This window comes from Amblyraja radiata, chromosome 18 (assembly GCF_010909765.2).
Source record: "Amblyraja radiata isolate CabotCenter1 chromosome 18, sAmbRad1.1.pri, whole genome shotgun sequence".
In the NCBI taxonomy this organism is placed as follows: Eukaryota; Metazoa; Chordata; class Chondrichthyes; order Rajiformes; family Rajidae; genus Amblyraja; species Amblyraja radiata.
The window spans coordinates 45,420,164-45,443,614 of record NC_045973.1 but is presented as its reverse complement, the minus strand read 5'-3'; the positions used below and the strand labels follow the sequence as shown (position 1 = coordinate 45,443,614).

Here is a 23,451-nt window from a genome sequence, read left to right as displayed (position 1 = left end):
ATTCTAAATCTGATTGTCAATTGTGATTAATCAAAATTTAGTTTCTTATCTGTAATTTAAAATAAGGTAGTACCACCATTGTGGAATCTTATTACTCATTACTGCAGGAAGAATACAGTATGTGATGGGTTTATCATGCCTGTTTTATTGGTAAGGCAATAAGCACTCAATGTGCATATTTTCATCACAGTGGGACCTATTTTCCATAATTATTGAATCAATGAATCAATGTCTGTTCATGATTACATTGATGTGAAATATATTAATCTATATTCTCTAAATGTCTGTAGTACCTTTTCTACTAAGATTTGAGTCTGTGGTTAATATGATGTTATCACGCTCCATACAATTGTCAACAAACTTGGTTGGAATGTGCTACTGTACTGCACTGCACTGTACTGTACCTGTGCACCCCAAGTTGAATCTCATAATGAAATTTCTGCCCGTGTAGCCCACTTGAAGGGTCCCGGAGGAGTGGTATAATAATTGACCCATGCTGATTTTACAGAACTGCTGCCTCAGTTTTACTCGGTAAGCTAAGGTAAATTTGGGCCATAGTCAGTAGACTGGAACTTCATCGAAATGGAGGAGCTGGAAAATTAATGTGTATTTTATATTTTACAATTCGTATTCATAAGTTGCAAATGGGAAGAAAAGAAAACCCTGAAGAAGGGTTCCAACCTGAAACATCACCCATGCTTATTCTTCAAAGATGCTGCCTCACCCGCTGAGTTACTCCAGCACTTTGTGTCTATCTTTGGTATAAACCAATATCCGCAGCTCCTTCCTACACAGAAAAGAACGGGTTATTTTTTAGTTTAGGCACCACTTGCTCTTTCAGCTGCAGAGTTATGGCATGTTAAAGCCCATGGCAACATACTGCTCATTCTTTCAGCCAGTGAATTGGTGATGGTGGGAGTGGGGGAAGCTGTAAACAGAGAGAAAAGGAGGATTTCTCAAAAGTCTGTGCCATAAAAATATCAACAAATATTAATTTTAAGGGAGCAATTATTTACTAATCTGTTGTGCTTTCTTTGACCAGAAAATGATGAAGGACAACAATCTGGTGAGACATTTGGATGCCTGTGAAACCATGGGCAATGCCACGGCTATCTGCTCTGATAAAACGGGCACTTTGACCACAAACCGAATGACTGTTGTGCAGGCTTATATTTGTGATGCCCATTATAAAGAAGTTCCCGACCCTGATGCCCTCCCTGCAAAATCTCTGGACATTCTTGTGAACGCAATATCTCTCAACAGTGCTTACACTTCCAAGATACTGGTAGGTTAATTGTTCTTATCCGCACATCATACACTGTTCTTGACTGTATTGTTCTTTGGAAAAATGCTTGGCTCCATCTAGGTTGCAAATTGATGATTAGACAGAGAAGTTTCATCTTCCAGAGGTCATCGGCAAACTCAAGTGAGTAAGATACCTTTCAGAGGTAAAGAGCAACCTACGCAAGTGTTGATGGAGATAAGAGATAAAGTTGTGGATATCATGCTTTGTGCTGCCAAGAGGGTTTACAATCGTCTCTTCCTATGTATTCCCTTGACCTTCAGAGTTTAACAACATATGACGCATTCATAGCTCTATTTACAGTAACAAATGAATGCACTGTTAAATCAGGGGAAAGCATGGCATACATTATTTTCAAATGTGTGCCAGTTCCAGAACTCTGTGTGAGACTCGTACCTTATAACTATCAGGATATTAAGTAATATCTAATAACCCATTTGTACATTGTAGTTGGGTTTGTTTTCTTTCTGTTGCTGATTTAGTTATTTTTACCAAATAACAGCAACAATATCAGTCATAATATGATTTATTGAGCTTCACATTGTTTGCTTGTCCTTACTTTTAAATAGTATAAATGTGTGGGTCAGTAACTAGACCAGTATCTGTAAATATTCCTAAACCCCTTCTGGTCACAAGTCATTCATTGGTATTGTTCTTGAGAAAAACATTCTATGTCATGTGTGAATAGGCTGGATGACTTACCTCCACAACAATTACATGTAACATGTTGCAATACACGGCAACTTACATAATCAAATCAATTAATCTCTTAAACTTCATAAAGATATATCCATTGGTCATGGTTCAGTATCCGTTCCTATCTGAGAAATACATTGTTGGCTTCTTTTACTCATCTGGACGCCCGCAGCAGCGGCGACTGCGGAGGGTTAAGGTCCTGACCACGAGGAAAAATGGAGGAGAACTGGCCAAATTTTGTGCCTTCCACCACAGTGATGAATGCTGTGGTGGATGTTTGTGTTAAATTTTTATTGTGTTTTTGTGTGTTCTTTTTCACTGCTGCTGGCAAATTCATTTCACTTGCACTTTATGTGCAAGTGACGAATAAAACTGATTGATTGATTGATGTTGATTAAGTCAAATGTTCGACTGACCTGAATGCCTGAAGGCCATCTTTGTGTAGAAGATCCTGCTGGATTGTTCAGGTTGGGTTAATCACTACAACCAGATTACTCTTCTTACAAGCAAATAATACATCCATTTAACTTTTTAAATTTTAGTTTAGTTTAGAGATGCAGCGTGGAAACAGGCCATTCAGCCCATCGACTAGCGATCCCCGCACATTAACACTCTCCTACACACACCAGGGACAATTTACAATTTTACCAAGCCAATTAACCTGCAAACTTGTACGTCTTTGGAGTATGGGAGGAAACCAAAGATCTCGGAGAAAACTCACGTGGTCACGGGGAGAGCCTACAAACTCCACACAGACAGCACCAGTAGTCAGGATCGAACCTGGGTCTCTGGTGCTGTAATCGCTGTAAGGCAGCAAGTCTACCACTGTACCACTGTGCCTATTGACCATTCTAATCTATCTACCTTTCTATCTACCTTTCTAATCTTTAATACTTTCAGAATATTAGCCTCATCACAAGTCATGAGAATTAATTCCATAGTTGTACAACACTCTGCCAAAGTGTTTTTTCTGTTGTCATCCTCTCTCTCCCGCCCCTTCCTTGAGTTTGTTCTCTGGCCTATTTACATGCTCTCATCTCAGGTGGCCTGAGCACAGATCTACACTTCAACCTGTCCCCAAATTACTACTGCTCCCAGCTTCTTCCCACTCCAGGAGAGATATTTATCACTTCATTTTCACGGTTTCACATTATATGGATAGTTTTTGGTGTCCTCTCTGTAGTTCCCTGTGGGTGTGAGAGGTTATCGGGAGAAGGCAGGAGAATGGGGTTAGGAGGGAGAGATAGATCAGCTATGATTGAATGGCGGAGTGGACTTGATGGGCCGAATGACATCACTCCTATCACTTATGATCTTCTCACAATCTCGAGTTACATGGCAATTGGTGATAACATATCTGAAACGTGGGTGGCCGTGTGACGGGGTGATCACACACATTGCAAGGTGGCACAAAGGGGAGAATTTATAAGTGTGCTGCGGAAAAATGGAATGGAACAAAATAAAAGTAATAAGAGGAGTGATAGTGATCAAAAATGATCTCATCAATAAGCCAGACATCTTGTCTGTGACCTCCAAGGTAAACCAATCATCTGCTATTTGATGTTAAATAAATCTCAAGTCTGCCACAGGGCCTGAGATTCGATTGATATCAGTGGAAATTCTATGCCTATAGATGAGAAGACAATGGAAATGGAACAATAATGTTTTTCCTAATTATTTTGATTCGGTTTAATGTTTTAATTATTTCTAATTGCTTTAAAAAAAATAGTAATTTAATGATCTAATTTAGTTAAGCTGATTTAAATGTCAGTTCAATATATTATTAGCTTTTGATTTGGTTCATTACATTATTTAATATAGAATATTCTGAATGAACCCAGGTTAAAGGCGGCATTGTTTTTACAATGTAGCTACATTTTTTTATAACAATTATATGATAAGTCAGGATGCATACCAAACACCAAAGAGCTGCAAATGCAGGAAACCAGCACTTAAAAAGCGTATGTTGGAAATGATCAACAGGTCAGGCAGCATCTGTGGAGAGAGAAACTGAGTTCTTCTTTCAGGTTTCACTGACTGCCAGGGAAGGGAGATGGTGGGAGACAACAAAGAGAATGCCTGTTATAGAGTGGGGACCAAGAGAAGACAACTGGATTCGACTGGTGTTGACTGGGAGAGGGTGTAAAGACTTATGGGCCTGTCCCACATGGGCGACTTTTTAGGCGACTGCAGGAGACTATGCGGTTGCCACATGGTCGCCACATGTTAGCGGGTGTTTGCCGGGTAGTTGCCTTCATGGTCGTGAGGAGTTCCCGCATTCTGGGAACTAGTCGCGGCCTCATTATGGTCGCCGTGAATTTTTCAACGTGTTGAAAAATTAACGGCGACTAGAATGGAGCCGCCATGGAGAGTAGCGAGAATTCTAGTGCCGTAGGTGGGTCGCCAGAAGGTCTAAGGTTCTCAAAGGTTCTCGTAGGTTGTAGTCGATGCTGACCGGTGAATTTCATTGGCTCATTGGGAAAAAAAACGTACGTTTTCAGAACCAAGGATAACCGACCGGTAATGTTAATGTCCACCGAGCTTCACAGCCGTGTATCTCTGGCTTCTTAAAAGTTGTGTCCACTCCTTCTCCCCCCTCTCCATCCCCTCTTTTAAAGGGCTTACTGTACACTGTGCTTAGCCATCTTAATTACAGCACCAACCTTCCTGTTCATTGCGGTGTGTGTCTGTATCACCTTGGCTTTGCACCGTGTGAATTTCACTCTGACAGTGCTCCCCCGCTTGCCCTGTCCCCCGCCTGCAGAACGGGCTGGTGAAGGAAGCCGGTGAAAAATCACCTAAGTGGGACAGGCCCATTGCTCATTGTTGCTGGAGAAGGTTTAGCACAAGCGAGTGCGGGGGAGAGACAATACAACTCTGCTGGAACTGTGAGATACAGACGACATCAGGGGCTGGCAAATGGAAGTAAGAGAGAATGCTACAAAATCAAAGCAGATCAGGCACCACCTTGGAGAAAGGAACAATGGCGAGGCACAAAAAAAATTGCAGATGCTGAAAATGTGAAACAATAATGGAAAATGCTGTTCACACTCAACATGCCAGGTAGTGTCTGAGGAGAGAGAAAAACGATGAATACCCAGGCAGACAACCTCCCGACACGGGAGGTCATCGGCAACAACAAACTGGGCGGGGGCATGATTAGCCTCATGCTGCTGTTCCAATCATCAACTGGATGGTAACTAATTGAAGGAATTGGATGCTATTTTACATAATTCACCGGTGGAGAGGTTATTTCGCTGCACTGCAATTGCTTTCCCTCTCGCTCTCGAGTTAAAGAGCCTCTGGCTGAAGTACTACTCAGAGAGTACGAGCCGAGTCATACAACACAAATATAGGCCCTTCAGATCACACGCCCACACTAACACTTCAGCTCATTTACTCAAATCTCATTTGCACACAGTAGGCCTGCATCCTTCTATACTTTGTGTATTTGACTGCCTTTTTTAAGCATAACTTAAACTTAGTGATTGTATCTGATTTCACCACCTCCTGTGGCAATGTATTCCATGCAGCAACCATTCTCTGTAAAGTATATTTGCCCTCTTTAATCCTCTTTAAAGCTCCTCCTTCTCACCTTAAACCTATGTCCTCTCGTATTTGATAGCACAACCAAAGAAAAACAATTTTGTCTAACTCTCTCAGCTATGTTTTTTAATATATTTTTACAGCTCTATAAGGTCACCCCTCAGCTTCCTTTGAAAACAAACCTTGTTCAGAGATATAGCGTGGAAACAGGCCTTTCGTCCCACCAACCAGCGATCCCAGCACAAACTGAAGAAGGGTTTCGGCCCGAAACGTTGCCCATTTCCTTCGCTCCACAGATGCTGTCGCACCCGCTGAGTTTCTCCAGCACTTTTGTCTACCTTCGATTTTCCAGCATCTGCAGTTCCTTCTTGAACTGAATATCTAAACTATCTGGTCTCTCCCCACGAACAAAAGTCCTCCAATCCAGGAAACATCCTGGTGAATCTCTTGTGGACTCTCCCCAGCAGAATCAAATCCTTCTTGGAGAGTGGCAACTAGAACTGCACCCAGTACTCCAAGTGCTGTCTAGCCAGTATTTTATAAAGTTGGACTGTAACATCTCAATGCGTATATTCTACACCTTGACATATGAGGACAAATATACCATGTACTTTCTTTGCTTAATATCTACCTGTCACTTTCAGGGATCTATGGACTTACGTAAGTCCCAAGTCCCACTGTTCATCAATGGTAAGTACCTTATCATACATTGTATATGTCCTACCCTTATTTGACTTCCCAAAATGTATTCCATCAATCCTGTTGGCATTTTTTTTTAATGACTGTAAGGATAATCCATTTTGTTGTCTCTTATGAGACAATGACAATAAATTAAATCCAATCCAATCCAATCCAATTAAATTCCATGTGCCAGTGCTCTACTCAACTAGATCAGATGGGAAATCGGCAGCAGCAGCAGCAGCAGTTGGCTTTGCCATCTTCATCACTATCCACAACATTGCTAACTTACTGATTATATCTTCTACATCTATCTATATTACTAAAAGTCTGATCTTGACCACTTCCTGTTGTTCTGTAAATTGATTTTAGAAAAAACGCTGCCACTTACGGCTGTGATTTTTGGCCATCTTACTCAGAGTCCCCCTCTGCTGTGCAGGACTAGAGGATTTCCCCCATCGATTAAAAATATGAGTTATTAGTGTTTTAAAAATGTTGAGATTCTCTCTCCTGAAGGCCACGCCCCTTCCGGTGGGACTATAAACCCAGAAGTGTTGAGTGCCTCAGTCAGTCTCTGTAACATGGGGGAGCGAGAGGGTCACGTTTCTCAGTCTGATCTGTGAATAATACAGAACACATTTCTACTAAACTGTGAGTGTGGTTTTACTCACCTTGAGTGCCCTTAATGTGTTGTGAAAATGAAAATTTGGTTGGTTTGAAATAAAGCACAGCAAATGGTTGTTGGTGGTGGTTGGTTTGAAATAAAGCACAGGATTAAAAGTCTAAACTTCCTGTTTGCACTGTATATTGATTTTAGATAAAACGCTACTACTTACGGCTGTGATTTTTGGCCATCTTACTCAGTCCCCCTCCGCTCATCAGGTGCAGAGAATTCTTCCCATCAATGATAAATAAAAGTGTTATTAGTGTTTAAAAAATGTTGAGAATCTCTTTCCTGTCAATCACGCCATGAAGGCCACGCACCTTCTGGTGGGAGGGGGGAGGGATTATAAAACCCGGAAGTGTGGGTGTGGTTCAGTCTCTGCAAGATGGGGGAGGGAGAGGTCATGACTCTGTCTGAGCTGTGAATCAACTGAACAGACTGAATGTCTACTGAACTGTGAGTGTGGTGTTTATGTGGTGTTTTGTGGTGTGAATTTGTGAATTTGGTGGCCTTGCACCCTCCATGAAGTGGCATGAAACTGCACTTGCGTTTGGATTTTAGATCTTTGTGATGAAAGTATCTACAGTCCTCTGATAACTGGGGAGCAATTTATAAGAATGAGTTGTGAGGTTTCTTTCCAAAATTGCAACTTCCGATTCTCATTAGTCTCTACCTGCCCTTCAACCTCCTCACCCTGCCCTTTGACAGCTGAATTCTGGTCTCTTAAACCATTCCACCATTATGGCATTAGCCATAGTGGTGGAATAGTCGCGTAGGAAGGAACTGCAGATGCTGGTTTAAACCGAAAATAGACACAAAATGCTGGAGGAACTCAGGCAGCATCTCTGGAGAGAAGGAATGGGTGACGTTTCGGATTGAGACCCTTCTTCAGACACGTTTCGGGTTGAGACCATTCTTTGAAATAGTTACTAGCCCAGGTCCCAGGTTCAGGAATTCTCTCCTCAAACCTGTCTACACTCTTTCATCCATGGTGCTCCATAGAACAGAGCTTTTGGCCAGCTACTGCAATATCTCTTTCTGGGATTTCATTACATTTTGTTTGACAGTGCATCCTTTAAGCACTGTGGGGTGCTTTGGTACATTAAAGGCATTGCATGCATGTGAGTTGTTGAATTAGCAGATAAGATAGGGCTAGCATTTTACATAGGCACGGTTATGTTACAGTTGAAACATTCTTCAGTGCAAATAGTACAATATGTCTTTCGTGAAACAAGTTCAATCATCTGTGTTCTCCCTAATGAACATATGTTTAAATAAAAGAATCGAGAGGAGTTCAAAAGAGTTCCCGGAGGTTTGATATCTTTATGTGGAGAAGAGGTGAAAATAGAAATGATTCACCTTTCAGTCACTGCTGTCTCTTGGAACGCATTGCTGATCAAACGTCGGAAGTGGATGGGGAATCTTATAATTTGTTTTCCTGAGGAGAGCTAGGGTGTTTTATGTTATGTTATGTTGTTTCTCCCAGGAGATCACAACACTGCTGGTGGGTGAGGGAATCAAGGGTAGTGATATATCATTGCCGCATGACGGAACGGGGCAGACCTGATGGAGCAGCTGTTTATTTTCCTATCTGTCTTCTACATAAGATCCCACGTGCGTATAGGTGAAAAGTAAAATGTTCCTAAACACAGTGCAATTGCTGTGATATTTGATTCTGATAATTCTACTTCACAGTTTTTTTTTTAATGCTGTTATGTAGAAGCTGCCATAAAACAGAAAACAAAACCAGCTGTTAATTCATGGGAATGGAAGTGGGGGGTAGGGTTGTGGTAACTGGCGAGTGAAACGGGCCAACATAGGCACTGCAAAACTAGAACCAAAGTTACAATCTGTTTTAACACCACAATCAATGTTCTTTTCCAATCAATTTCACATCTTGGTGCCTTCAATCTATTCTTATTGCAAAAACATGTGTTTTAAATAGTCATGCACAGAATAGAATGCATTCTCATTCATTTATCATCTGTAGTAAATGATCAATTTTAATCTTTCTTCAATTGGTGACCGCAGTTCAAACTTTTGCAAGGGGGCAAATGGTAAATTAAACAAATTATATTAAACTCCTTAATATTTGAAAGTATTTTGCTGCAATAATATTATCCTAATGCCCAGATTATGCACATCCACCTATTAGTTAGAATATCATGACCTCTGTGTCTGCAAGTTAATCAAAAGTCACCCTTCACAGTACATTGGCCTACATTGGCAGCATGCAGTTGAAGATTAATGCAGGAACTATCTGCAAAAGGACAAATGCCAGAGCTATAGAGAAACCATTTTGTTCCATCTGCCTGACAAATTAGATTAGGGAATTACTCTGCTGGATTTCGGAAATCATTAACGCAGTGCATTGTGATATTTTTCAAGGGCAAATAATAAGACCTGCCTTCCCGGTTAAAATAGCAATGCAAACCTGTGGTAATATACCCCCTTCTCTCTCCAAGTCCTTGAACTTCAAGAAATGTTAGTTAAAGAAATTGATGATATTATTATTTAGAGATGGTTATGTAAAGCAAATTGATAGTCTGATTTTGAAAGGATCATGGAACTGTAAAGATTTGCTGTGCGAGGAACAGCAGGAAATGAAAAGGCCTGGGGACCAAAACTGTGTTTGTGCCAGAATTGCAATTTAACACCTTTCTCATTTGGATTGCCAAACAAACATGTTCCTGTACAGCTTTATGTAGCTGTTTTGATCTCGCCTTTACTTCAAAGCCACTTTGTTTGTGTTTGTCTTGGATGCTGCAAATGGATATAGTTGCACAGCGTCCGATCGGCAATAGAACCTAACGTGTCGTCATGCCGCTGTGACCTTGGTAGTGTAGATGTGGCCTGCGTTGAAGTGAAGTGATGGCTGAGCATGTTTGTTGGTGTGAAGGATTGTGGCGCGCCATATGTTGTTCTGGAACAGTTTGCACTTCCCCTGACAGGCAAATAGTTGAATTCTGATAGAACAACCATCTGGCTATTTATACAAACTGTATATTTCCTGGGGAACTATCATTCTGACCATTTCACTTCAATGCACCAGAAGTTGCAATCAAAAGTTTTGTAAAGGCACTGCTTCTGAACATATGTTTTCACTATGCAGCACGTTACAATTAACTATTTTGCAGCAGTATGAATATTTATTTATTCGCATGTTTACTTTCCATTTATGCTCTCAGGACAATAGTTCACTGTGAAAATGAGCCCTAGAAATTCAAATGCATTATGCAGTATTTTATAACATTATTCAAGTTAATATTGATTTTATTTTGAAAGGTTATTGCAATAGTATCACCCAGGAAATTCAACTAAATTCTTCCTAAACTGAGTCACCATTGCAACACTACAAATTCTGCATTGGGCCATTGGAATTATATTATTTCCTGTCTAATGCCCCTTGGAAGCGTTGCAAGGGAATTTGGAATATCTTGTCCAGTTGACAATATCACAGTTGGCAATTCCTGGGATAACATGGTCTTCCCAGTACAGCCAAGTCTTATTCCATTCTTCAGGCATAGCTATCAATAATATGATGCCCATACTACTGTTCACATCTCCCTTTTGTAAACTCATTGCATTTGATGTTTCTCCATTCCCTTCCCCCACCCAACCAGTGGCCATCTCCAAGCCTCCACTCCAAACATACCATCCTTACTGCATTCTGAAATTCTGAAATCCCAACCATTCGCTAATCTTCCTGATCCCATATCTCTGACCTCAAACCTGTGCTCTAATACCCCTTTGGTGGCCCATCCCTGATCACCAACACCCCAGCCACATTTGAGCTCAAAAAGAATGCCCGAGTTCATGGTTTTGAGAAATTGTACAGCCTTGGATTTGGCTGCTAATGCAGGGGTCCAATAACCAAATTAGTCTTTGTCCGCTGGCATCTGCTCTATCTTAGCCTACCCTGGTGGGGACAATGAAACGGTATCTTCATATTGCTTTATTTTTTTGTTTCTCATTCTCTTTTCATTCCATCGCACAGTTTGGATGTTTTGCAGTAGCTAACTAAACCTAATGTAGTTACAAAATTAGAATGTAAATTTAATTATGTGAACCACTAGTGATTAGCATCTACTGAAAATGGATGAGCCAATTGGTGGGTTGCAAATTTTAGCTGACGTACTTTGCCAAGAATGGTAATGACATTATGAAAAATGCAGCCTCATATCTCAATGTATTTCACTCTGAATCCCTTTGCTCATCTATCTCTTTCACTGAATTTACTTTATTTTTTCCAACTGTAGTTCATTATATTGTTTTTTTCCTGTAGAACATAAACAAATACTATTTTTTTAAATTTATAGTATACAAACAAATGGCAAATCATATTATAAAACTGATGGAATTTTTTTATACTCCTTGCTTTTTTATAATCCTTCTTTCCTCTGCATTAAAAGAAGCATATGTGATGTACATTCCACTTATTGAATTTCATGGATGGAGACCATTTACCCCATTGAGTCTGCTTTGCCTTGCTCTAGGGATGGTCCATTTGGTCTCTACCTCAGCTCTTTCCCCATGAGCTTGGAGTTCTCTCTTCCAAACGTTTCTACCCAATTCCCTTTTGAAAGCAATAATTGCACCAATTTTCATTGTCCTTTCAGATAATACTGTAGATTCCAGTTCTTAGCTATTATTTTTTTCCCTTCGTACCTTTGGTTCCTTCGCCAATCATCTTAAATCTGAGTGTTCTTGTTCTGAGCCATTCTGCCAATAAAATCTATTTCCTTTGCAATTTTTTTTCAAATTTGTTCTGTTTCAGAGCTATTTGAACAGAAGGTCACAGGTAACAATTGCTAGGTAATGAAGAAAAATATCTTGCCAGACACAATAATTTCCCTGAAATTTAGGCAGTCTGCAATACTCCATATATTTAACCCAAAATCAATTCTTAGTTACTGTTCAGGGTAAAATTATAAATTTGAGCACTTCAAATTAAATAAATAATTCAAACAGTGAATTAATAAGAAATTATTAAGTTGTAAATTTATACTATTCATGTTAAGTCTTATTGCACCATTACCCATGTACTGTTCAATGAAATGCACATTTCGGCAACTGACTAGAGATATGAGGAAAGAAAACTGTTTCAAAATAGACAATTCCTGTTAGTTTTAGTATGAGATTTAGAAACAAATAAAAGTGCGGCATATTGCAGATCTATTCAATTATACCAGCACATATCCCAGGGCATGTTGTGAGTTCTGTTGTTTTACGAGGGAAAAACACTATACCATGTAATACAAAATTAATTCTGTCAATGTGGGAATGCATTTAACCAGGCATGTATCATTGACGCTATGAAATCTCAGTGCACTAAATGGACAAGTCCTGCCAACAATTACAGGCTGATTGTTGGGAACCTCTCTGTAAATGTATTAATCGTAAATACTTAGAAACTCATCAAGATCTGAAGACACCAGGAGGAAATGGCTGACAATTTCTCTTAAATAAAATGCACAGAAGATATCATTTGAATTGTGGAAGCGACAATTATTCAAACATGTTTTCAAGTGATATCTATTAAAAATAATTACATTTTGGAATATAGATGAGCAGTCACAAATCTCAATGAAACTTGCCAGAGCTAATGTTTCCCTTTTAATAACTAGGAGTTGTCCATTGTGGTTCAGCAGTAGAACTACAATCTGAATCTGAAAGTTGTGGGCGTGAGCCTCACTCAAAAAACTGGAGCAATAAATCTCGACTAAAGTGTACAGCAGTGAAGTGGTATTGTTTTGGGAGTTTGTTAACTTTAGCCGTCATGTTTCCATCATGATAATAATGACTACATTTAAGAGTTGTTCATTGGCTTTATTGCTCTCTGCAGGTTATGAAATATCCCAGATAAGTGCTAAGTTTTCCTTTCTCAGTTGAGTTATGGATCTGCGAAAAGAAGAGAAGAGTATTCCTCTTGATTGTTAAACACAGAAACTGAAATAGTCCCTGGAACACCCTGGGATTATTAGTCTTGTCTGCAGCAATATTAGAACTCAACAGTGACCAAATAACCTGCACTGTTAACCTCCAGTTTCCCTCATCAGTTCCACTTCCCTCTCTAATTACAACTCCAGATGACTTTCCTCCCAGTGAACAAAAGTGAAATCTCATTCTCTTAATTGTCACAAGGATGAAACAATCATATTTTCTAATGTTTAGTTTAGTTTATAGACACAGTGTGGACACGGGTCCTTCGGCCCACTGAGTCCGCACCGACCAATGATCCCCGCCCATTAACACTATCCTACATTGTGGACAATTTACAATTATACCAAGCCAATTAACCTACAAACATGTACGTCCTTGGAGTGTAGGAAGTCTCGGAGAAAATCCACGCAGTCACAGGGAGAAGGTACAAACTCCGTACAGCCAGCACCCATAGTCAGGATCGAACCTGGGTCTCTGGCGCTGTAAGGTAGCAACTCTACTGCTGCACCACCGTGCTGCCCTCTTGGCTTACTATATTGATTTAAGCGGGTAAAAGATGCTACCTCTGGGTGCCATTAGGCAAGATGTGTGTTACCTTGGTATGGGAAAAGTTATTTTTCAGGATTCTGTGGACCTACTGCGTATGCTAATGCCTTTTAATTAATTCTTTGGAATAAGCATCATTGGAATGGCCAGAACGTATTGTCCACAATGAGCCTATTTATGGAACCACTACACTCATGGAGAAAACTACATCCACTACACTGTTTAATAAGAAGTTCAAATATTTTGAACTGGGAATTGCAATATATCTCCAGGTCTATCTGCTATGTAACGTGGAGAGGAACATGGAGGTGATTTTTTTAAATCCTCACGAACCTTCTACCCTTGTCCATCTGCGCAGTGAAGGTCAAACATGCTTGTTGAGTCACTGCACCAGGTGGTGGGTAATACCATAATTAATATGGTAGAAACATAGAAAAATAGGTGCAGGAGTAGGCCATTCGGCCCTTCGAGCCAGCACTGCCATTGGCTGATCATCCAAAATTAGTACCCTGTTCCTGCTTTTTCCCCATATCCCTTGATTCCGTTAGCCCTGAGAGCTAAATCTAGCTCTCTTGAAAACATCCAGTGAATTGGCCTCCACTGCCTTCTGTGGCAGAGAATTCCACAGATCCACAACTCTCTGGGTGAAAAAGATCTTCCTCAACTCAGTCCTAAATTGCCTACCCCTTATTCTTAAACTGTGACCCCTGGTTCTGGACTACCCCAACATGGGGAACATTTGTCCTGCATCTAGCCTGCTCAATCCCTTAAGAATTTAATATGTTTCTATAAGATCTCCTCTCATCCTTCCGTATTCCAGAGAATATAAGCCCAGTCGATCCATTCATTCATCATATGTCAGTCTCGCCATCCCGAGAATTAACCTGGTGAACTTCCGTCAATAACAAGAATGTCATTCCTCCAATTAGGAGACCAAATCTGCACACAATACTCCAGGTGTGGCCTCTTGGTGGTGGAGCTGTCAATGTGGTATCAAGCCTCACGCATACTATTTCAGCTGCATCCATTCAGAAAACTATGGAGATTTTCATTACACTCTTGGCTTGTGCCAGACCATGGATGAAGTGACTTTGTGCAGAGCTGGAGCTTTGAAAGAATAACTGATTCCTCCAAAATAAGCACCAAATATGCATGACACTTCCAAACAATGAGTCACCTCACTTAATTCTCAGGATTTCCAATATATTACCTGCACGTTGGATGACTGAATGAGATGTTAATCCAGTCGAAAAAGACATCTGGTTTCTTTAAATTAATATTCTTATAAATATATATTACTGATAATTTACAATTCAGTTTGCTCTGCTTTCTAGCACACTGCCTGCCGTGTGTATTGAGTGTGATTGATAGCCAAACCCCAATGGAGTTAGTTTTCAGAATTATGAAATGTTGCAAAATATTCAATTCAGAGAGGAATTCAAGGTTAGGAGCTTGGAATACTGCTGCAGGTAATAGTTGACCTCCAGTGTATCAACAAAATGATCCACAGCTATTTACAATGCTGCTACAACATTTCTGCACGTTGCATCTCCTAGTCTTAAAGGTGAAATGTAATTAGTTGAATCGGATGCATTTCATTCAATACTGGATATATTTCAACTCTTTTAGACCTATAAACTATGTGTTAATACAAGCTGCTTATTGCTACATCTGGAAAGGGAAATCTTATACTGACCAAAGACTTTAAACATATGTCCAAAACAAAACAGTGGGGAGAACAACAGATTTAGGATATCAGGCAGGTAATACAAAAAAGTAGATAATTGCCTTAAAAGCCTGCAGACCCATTCTTTTCAAATGGCAAGTATTGTATGTTAGATGATAAAGAAATGTCACTGGAGTGAGATGTGGCAAAAAGTTGGTTAAACACACTTCAAAGCACAGGGGGAGCAGCAGAAAATTAAGGGGCAGAAGATACTCAAGTCTATGTTCCACAAGAATTCTGGACAGTACCAGAGATACAGACAAAATGAAGTTTGTCTTGTGTCCAGCAGATTTGTGCGTATGATTACAATTAAAACACAACGTACTTGTGCTATAACTCCAAGATAAGCACTCAACTACGAAAACCAAGCCCAAAGCCAAAGTATTATCTGACTGAAAATATACACAGAATGCTGGATTAATCAGCATCTCTGGAGAGAAGGAATGGGTGATGTTTCGGGTCCAGACCCTTCTCATTTAACTGAATATACCAATTTAGGACAACAAGGACAATAAATAGTTCATTATGCTACGAAATAAAGGAAGCAGCAGCCAATGAGCTCACTTGAACAAATGCTAACCACTTGCATCCTATCTTCCACTAATCCCATCATTAAACTTGTGACACCACAAATATCACCCTTGCGTAAGACCGGGATACACTTAAGGGCCTGTCCCACTTTCCCGAGTTACTCAAGAATTCTCCCGCATTTTCCCCTTGATTCAAACTCGGAGAATGCCCGTAGCGAGGCTGTAGGAGTCCGTGGATATATCGTAGCGGCTCGCTATGCCAGCCGTAGGTAATCGGGCCATCAGGTAAGTCGGGACATTTTTTTCCAGCATGACAAAAATGTCCACGAGTAAAACGATAGTCGGGAGGAGAAAAATTGCAACTTTCGTAGATCACAAAAATCTTGATTTTTTTTTAAGGCCCTTTCAACTCGGCAGAGGACTCGGGAAAGTGGGACAGGCCCTTTACACAGACTACAATTACAACAAAATACACATACTGCTTATATGTTTCCTTTCTGCCCCCCCCCCCTTGGGGAGGCCTGACCACGAGGAACAGTGGAGGAAGAGACTGACTTTGGTGCCTTCACACACAGTGGGAAACTTTGATTCTGCTGTGTGGGGATGTGTTATGTCAAATTCTATAGTGTGTGTTCTTTATACCCTTTCTGGCTTAATCCCTCCCTTCACCACCTCCAGTTTAAGTTCCAGTTGGAATATTTTGGAGGACCCAAGAACCAAGAACCAAGAACTGACACTATTTCTTCTCCACTAAGTCCACCTACTGCCTTGCTCTGCTGCCTCTGGCATCTGCTTTATGGCCTGACGCAAACTCTGTCCCCGAATTCCGAGCTCTCCAAATAGCGACATGCTCGCTATGAAACCTCTACAACCCATGGTCACCAATGGGAACTTTGGCTGAAGACAAGGGCACATGGAGGTCATTATCACTCAGCTTTGCAGAATTGAGTTGACTGGCAAAGTGCTGACACAATCTGCCCCAAATGCCCTTTCTACAGGAATCTGTACTTGTGATGTTATCAGGTAATGTTAGATCTGGAGAAATGTTGGGCCCTATATCTTTTTCCCACACTCGGGTATATGGTGTCAGAAGCCACACCCTTGACGTGCAGAGTGCTCTAGCAGTTTGCAGGTAACCTCATGCTAAAGCAGATTCATTCTTTTTAGGGAATATATGATTCGTAAGGGAAGAAAATGACTGAGATCAAATGATTCATCTAATGGATTTTGGCCACCAAGCCACCTCTACCCTCCTATTACAAACTAATATTGATCTTTCTATTTAGGAAAGAATTGTTCATAAAATTTGCACTGATGCCTTTGAGAGATATGGCTGCTGAATCAGGGTATCTGGGTGAATTCAGTCTGGATTGAAACTTTTAATAATTCTGACATTCTTACTGGGTCTACTGAGTTATGTACAATTTAATTTCCTCATATCTACATTCAAAATGATTCTGCACTATCCTGTAATGGTGATAGCAAAGGTGCTATATTCAGAATAAGAAAAATGTGACACATCTAAGCAGTGCTTGACAGAGCACTGCTTGCGAGTTATATTACCTGTAGAGCCCTGTGTAGAAGTTGCAAATCCCCATGGGGCTATTCCACTTGTTCTTGCCTCTAGCAACTTTGGAATACTCCATGCATCATGTTTAATCCACCAGCTCTTTTCCCTTTAACTCTCTCTCTTTTCTCTGCTTTCTCTCCCCCTACCTCCCATGCTTGATAATCCAGAGAACCCAGCTGAACACTTCACCCTCTCCATGTAACCCCACTCCCTCAACACATTGTACATCCCCGACACTACACAGTCCATAGAGCAGCATTTGATCCAATTACAAACATAAAAGCTCATTCCTAATTCCTGTTATCGAAGTAAAAGGGGGGTGCTTGCCTATTTCAGCTCTCATCATTCCTAAACCTCCTTAGCCAGACCAAGCAAAACTCATGACGTTATTACATTCAACCCCTGTTGGTATTCCATAGATGAGTGCATAGATCTATTGGGGATGCATAATCCTTGTTTAATTATGTTCCAAATTCTAATCACACGAATACTGACTAGGTGGAGAGAGAGCAATGTCATGGCCAGCTTGACCCAAATTGGACTCTCGTTATTTTTTCTCTGATTCCTGTGACCCCAGTGACCAGCTGGCCATGGGTCTTCAGAATCTCGGGTTGGAATGGTTTTCTTTATAATTTAACAGGGCAAACACACCATTTCAGTCAGTACCATTATACTTAACAGCTTTTCATTCGAGGCACTTCACAACAGATTTAGAAAAATAACCTGTACCACAAAATGGAGAAAGGAAATTATTTTTCCAAATTTACCAGTTAAGTGTTTTAATATGATGCAAGTTGTAATTAAAAAATAAAGAACGCTGAGGGCTTTTCAGGATTACCATACCTGGTCAACAAATGGGATCAAGGGTTTTAACATTAATAAGCGAGTTCGGTATTCCGACCGTGCATGCCCAGGTGATAGGTCACTACAGATAAATATTGAGGGTGCGGATCTGTTGTGCGTTAGATTTGGTTATCAGACCTTCATTTCAGTGAGTGCTTTATGCTTCATGCTGCTCCGTGGGGTCGGGTTTGTGCTCAGGGTCCATGGTCGGGTGCGGGCACGGACTTGGGTCTCTGGCGCCATGGGCGCCGCCGAGCCGCCGCTGGGCTGTCCCCGTCCCCATCCCAGGTGTCCCGTCCACATCTGGAGGCGGCCGGAGGTGTCGGGTTGGGCTCGCAGCCGGTGTGGGAGGGGCTCGGGGCTGGCTGCAGCCCGGCTCCGCTCTGGCTCCCGGGGGGAGGGGGGGGGAGGACTGGAGGGCCGAGGACTGCAGGCCGCGCATCTGACCATGTCCAGTGGCCGTCGGTTTGCCCCCTCAGTGGAGGGTGTTGTGACTCAGATGGGGATGCACACGAGGCGCTGTCGGTGGGGGTGCGCGTGGGGTGCTGCGGCGGCTCGGCTGGACCAGCAGCATCATCGGAGAAAAGGAATGGGTTCCTCGGGAGTAGGAGCGGGGCCTGGCTGGAGCAGCCCACCCCCCCCCCGGCTCGGCAGCGCCCGTGGCTCTCCACTATCTCCCACTGACATCTGCTCCCTCTCTCTCACTGTTACACCCACTCTCCTGCTCCCTGGCATCCCCTGTTCCTCACATTAAATATATTTGTACACATAAATCATGAAAAAAGATAAGAATTTATGTACAGTTTATGCAGCCAGCGTTCGCTTTTTCTTTATAGCCAGCGACCTTTGACAAATCCCATGATTCCTTGCATTTTTCGGAATACTGAACTTGCTTATTGTATGCCCTGGGGACTTTTGTTCCTTCTTGCTGTAATGATGTAGGCTGAAGGCAAATTGAGAAACTCCTTGTGATTGAGGCACAGACACACACATTGGCCTCCACTACAAGATGTTAGTTAGCTTGAAGCATTTTCCAGTAAAATTCAGAGTGGTGCAGTGCAAAGCAAACTGAAGATGAATAAAGAATAAGAGACAATTGAGAGCAAGTATTTCTTTATTATATTTCTGTGCAATGAAATAATATTGCTTACGACAGGCAGGTTTTTATTCCTACATTGTGCATGCAAAGGGGCTAAAGCCTGTTTCAGCCGAGGGCTTTGGATGCCTTGACCAACATGGCAAGCAGCATTCTTCTGGGGTCTAATTAGCACTCTGCCATACGGAATACATCATGTCAACAAATTTTAGACCATTAATTAACAACCAACAGGGAGTGAAAACGTGAAAACAAATCACATAATGATATTGAAAAAGCAAAAGGCTGGAAATACCAAAGAGATCAGGAAGAATTTCTAGAACAAGGATTAAGGTTGACATTTCATATCAGACATAGTTATTAATCTGAAATGCTCATTGCTTCTCTCTGTAGAGATATTGCCTGAATATTCGCCTCATTTTTAATTCTTACTTCACATAATGACATTGGTCCAGTACAACAATACAGCGTCAGAATCTAAGGGTGAAATTTCCATTGTACTTGCACTCAGACATCTTATCTGATGAAATACCAGCATAAAAGATCAAGGTAACATATTCATGTGTCTACGATAATGCTACATTGTAAATTCCTCATTCTTATCCAGTTGGTTATTGATTCTTACCCCAATTGTTCTTAAAATATTATAAAAAGATTTGTCCCAAGCTGGAGAGCTACATAAACTGGTTCAAAGTGGATGTAAAATTAAACCAAGATTTATTATTGCAGAAAAAAACCCCAAATTGAAATTGTTTTTGTACGTCTACTTTTGTGGAATGTGAGCATTATGAGCAAGGTCAGCATTTACTGGTCATTATGAAATACCCTTGAAAAGGTAGCATTGGGCTGCCTTGCTCTGCCTCGGTAGACATTTGAGTGAAGGTATGCACAATGGTGGCAGTGGCTCAGCAGGTAGAGCTGATGCCTCACAGTGTCAGAGTTCTAGGTTCGATCCAGACCTAGGGTGCTATCTTTGTGGAGTTAGCACATTCTCCCTGTAGCTGCATGGGTTTCCTCCGGGTATTCCTATTACCTCCCACATCCCAAAGACATGCAGGTTTATTGGTTAATTGCCCTCTGTAAATTGCCCCTAATGTGTAGGGAGTGGATGTGAATGGGGGATAACATAGAACTAGTGTGATCGGATGATCGATGGTCAGAGTGGACTTGATGGGCTGACAGGGCTGTTTCTATTCTGTAGCTCCAAACTAAACATGATGTCAAGATTCAAAAGAGTTTATTGTCATCCACCCTGACAGGACAATTTAATTCCTGCTTTGCTTCAGCACAACAGAACATAGTAGGTATTGATTACAAAACAGATCAGTGTATCCATATACCATTATATAAATATATACACACATGAATAAATAAACTGATAAAGTGCAAATAACAGATAATGGGCTATTATTGTTCAGTTTTGTCCGAGCCAAGTTTAATAGCCTGATGGCTGAGGGGAAGTAGCTATTCCTGAACCTGGTCGTTGCAGTCTTCAGGCTCCTGTATCTTCTACCTGAAGGTAGCGGGGAGACCCAGGATGGTGTGGGTCTTTGATGATACTGCCAGCCTTTTTGAGGCAGCGACTGCGATAGATCCCTTCGATGGATGGGAGGTCAGAGCCGATGATGGACTGGGCAGTGTTTACTACTTTTTGTAGTCTTTTCCTCTCCTGGGCGCTCAAGTTGCCGAACCAAGCCACGATGCAACTGGCCAGCATGCTCTCTACTGTGCATCTGTAGAAGTTAGAGAGAGTCCTCCTTGACAAACTGACTCTCCGTAATCTTCTCAGGAAGTAGAGGCGCTGATGTGCTTTCTTAATAATTGCATCAGTGTTCTTGGACCAGGAAAGGTAGAGTGCTAAGTTTCTGTGGTATTGGAAATCCTACAAATACCATCACTTCCATGGCTTGTGATTGTTAGACGGTGAGTTTGAGGCGAGCCACAGACTTGGTCTTGTTGGTGATTACCTGGGCGGTTCAGTTTGTTTCTACTCAATAATAATAATAATGGATGGGATTTATATAGCGCCTTTCTAATACTCAAGGCCAAAATTACAATGAATGCCCAATGCTACCTTATCAACGTTTCCAACAGAGAAGACCTCGGTGACAGTAAAGCCACCGACTGTCAAAAGGGAGCAGTTCGCCCATCTTGCTGGAGATGGCTGTTGCTTAAAAGCTAACCCCAATAAATTGCTCAATTGCTCAAATAATTGCTGGTATTTGATTTTCACATCTCTGAATGCAAGTACAATGGAAATTTCACCCTTAGATTCTGACGCAATATTGTCGCAATGGAGCAAAGTCATATGTGAACTAAGAATTTAAAATGCTGCAAATATTCAGGCAATATCTGTACAGAGAGAAGCAATGGACATTTCAGATTAATAACCATATGTCGGATATGAAATGCCAACCTTATTTCTCGTCAACAGGAGTTGCAAATCCCTTAATGGGCCTTATAACATATGGAAACATCTGAAGCTATCCTTAGAAACAATACAATTAGCGATCATAACCACATGGTTAAGATGTAACAATTAGTTTCTCTGTTTCTTTATCATATCCGTTTGCCATCTCCCTCTTGCAAGTATTCAAGCATCTTGGTGCTGTTTGTGAAAGTAGGTGCTAAAATGATCATTTCTTCCTAGGCCTGAAGGAAGCGGTTTTCTCACATGCCGAATGGGAACTCAACATCTCCCACCATTTTGGGAGTTCTTAATTTGGTGATTCTCAATGGGAGCTTCTGCCTCCAGTGCTAGGCTGGTTACATTGTCAAAACATAAATGCCAAATGCCAAAACTCTCCCCCTGACCTGCGTGGGTTTTCTCCGAGATCTTCGGTTCCCTCCCACACTGGATACGCTAGAGGCAGGAAACATGTTCCCGATGTTGGGGGAGTCCAGAACCAGGGGCCACAGTTTAAGAATAAGGAGTAAGCCATTTAGAACGGAGACGAGGAAACACTTTTTCTCACAGAGAGTGGTGAGTCTGTGGAATTCTCTGCCTCAGAGGGCGGTGGAGGCAGGTTCTCTCGATGCTTTCAAGAGTGAGCTAGATAGGGCTCTTAAAAATAGCGGAGTCAGGGGATATGGGGAGAAGGCAGGAACGGGGTACTGATTGGGGATGGTCAGCCATGATGACATTGAATGGCGGTGCTGGCTCGAAGGGCCAAATGGCCTACTCCTGCACCTATTGTCTATTGTCCAAAGATGTACGGGTTTGTATGTGAATTCGCTTGCTATAAATGAAAATTGTTTCTAATGTGTGTAGGATAGTGTTAGTGTATGGGGATCGCTGATCGGCGTGGACTCGGTGGGCCGAAGGGCCTGTTTCCGCGCTGTATCTCTAAACTAAACTAAACTAAGAATGGTATGAGAGCGGTGCAAACTAGAACTGTGCAATCTCCGGACAATGATAGTGGCAAGGCAAGACACAAGGTAAAGCATCAAAAGTGGTTGGGTAACATCCCTACGCATTCCGCTCACCCCACAAACCAAGCAAGCAATGAAAGAAGAAACACTTCACCTTGACTCTGGAGAGATCTGGTCCATTAATGAGGATTCAGGGGCAGGATCTACTGATGGAATTGTTGGTTGCAGTTCAGTGAAGGACTGATCTGTTAAAGTGCTTGATCGGGCTTCACCCTCAAGTAAAAGCCTGTTCTTGTCGTTCAGGCTCAAGGGGTTTATTCAGTGTTTATGTGCACTCTAGTTGTGCAGCAGGGATGACAAATGTGCAACACACTTCAATTGACATCACAGCTGCGTGCCCTGTAGCCTCTGCATGTGTCACGCAAACAGGTCAGCTATTCAATTTCTCAATCTGCACTGGAAGTGCTTATCATGTCTCACAATCGATTTTGCATCTATGTAGCACATAAAAACACACAATATTATTGAACTTCAAGGCTGTTGTATTCATGATGCATGTTTTATAGTTAGTGACTTGATACTTCAATTCTGACATTTAAAATATGGTGTATTAGGCACTTTCCTCAGATCACAATTACGTTCTGCATGCATGCATCCACTTCTAAGTTCTGCATTGGTTTTATTGGATTGATTGGGGATTTGGGTGAAGATGGACATTGGTTGGGATCCCTCACTGACTGGCGAGCTGCACGCGTTTGCCTATTCTCTTGCTCTTGAGATCTGATCTTACCAAGAGTGAGTCTTTCAAATCAAAACCAGCAACTCCCACCAACAGAAATGCTTTGTAAGGCTAACAGGCCACATTGCTATCTGTCAAAGATATTAAGGTGCTTAAATATTTATGAATCTCCCTGGCATTACAAATACTTAAAAACAGT

General features: G+C 41.5%; 1 protein-coding gene across 1 annotated transcript in view; it reads left to right on the top strand.

Annotated features, from left to right (window-relative positions):
* The window catches only part of LOC116983474 (plasma membrane calcium-transporting ATPase 2-like), an 847,186-nt gene that overhangs the window by 668,134 nt on the left and 155,601 nt on the right, over positions 1-23,451 (top strand). The window contains exon 14 of the mRNA XM_033037261.1: positions 1,043-1,285. Within this exon, the coding sequence (XP_032893152.1) occupies positions 1,043-1,285 (243 nt within the window). The remainder of the gene's footprint in view (positions 1-1,042; positions 1,286-23,451) is intronic.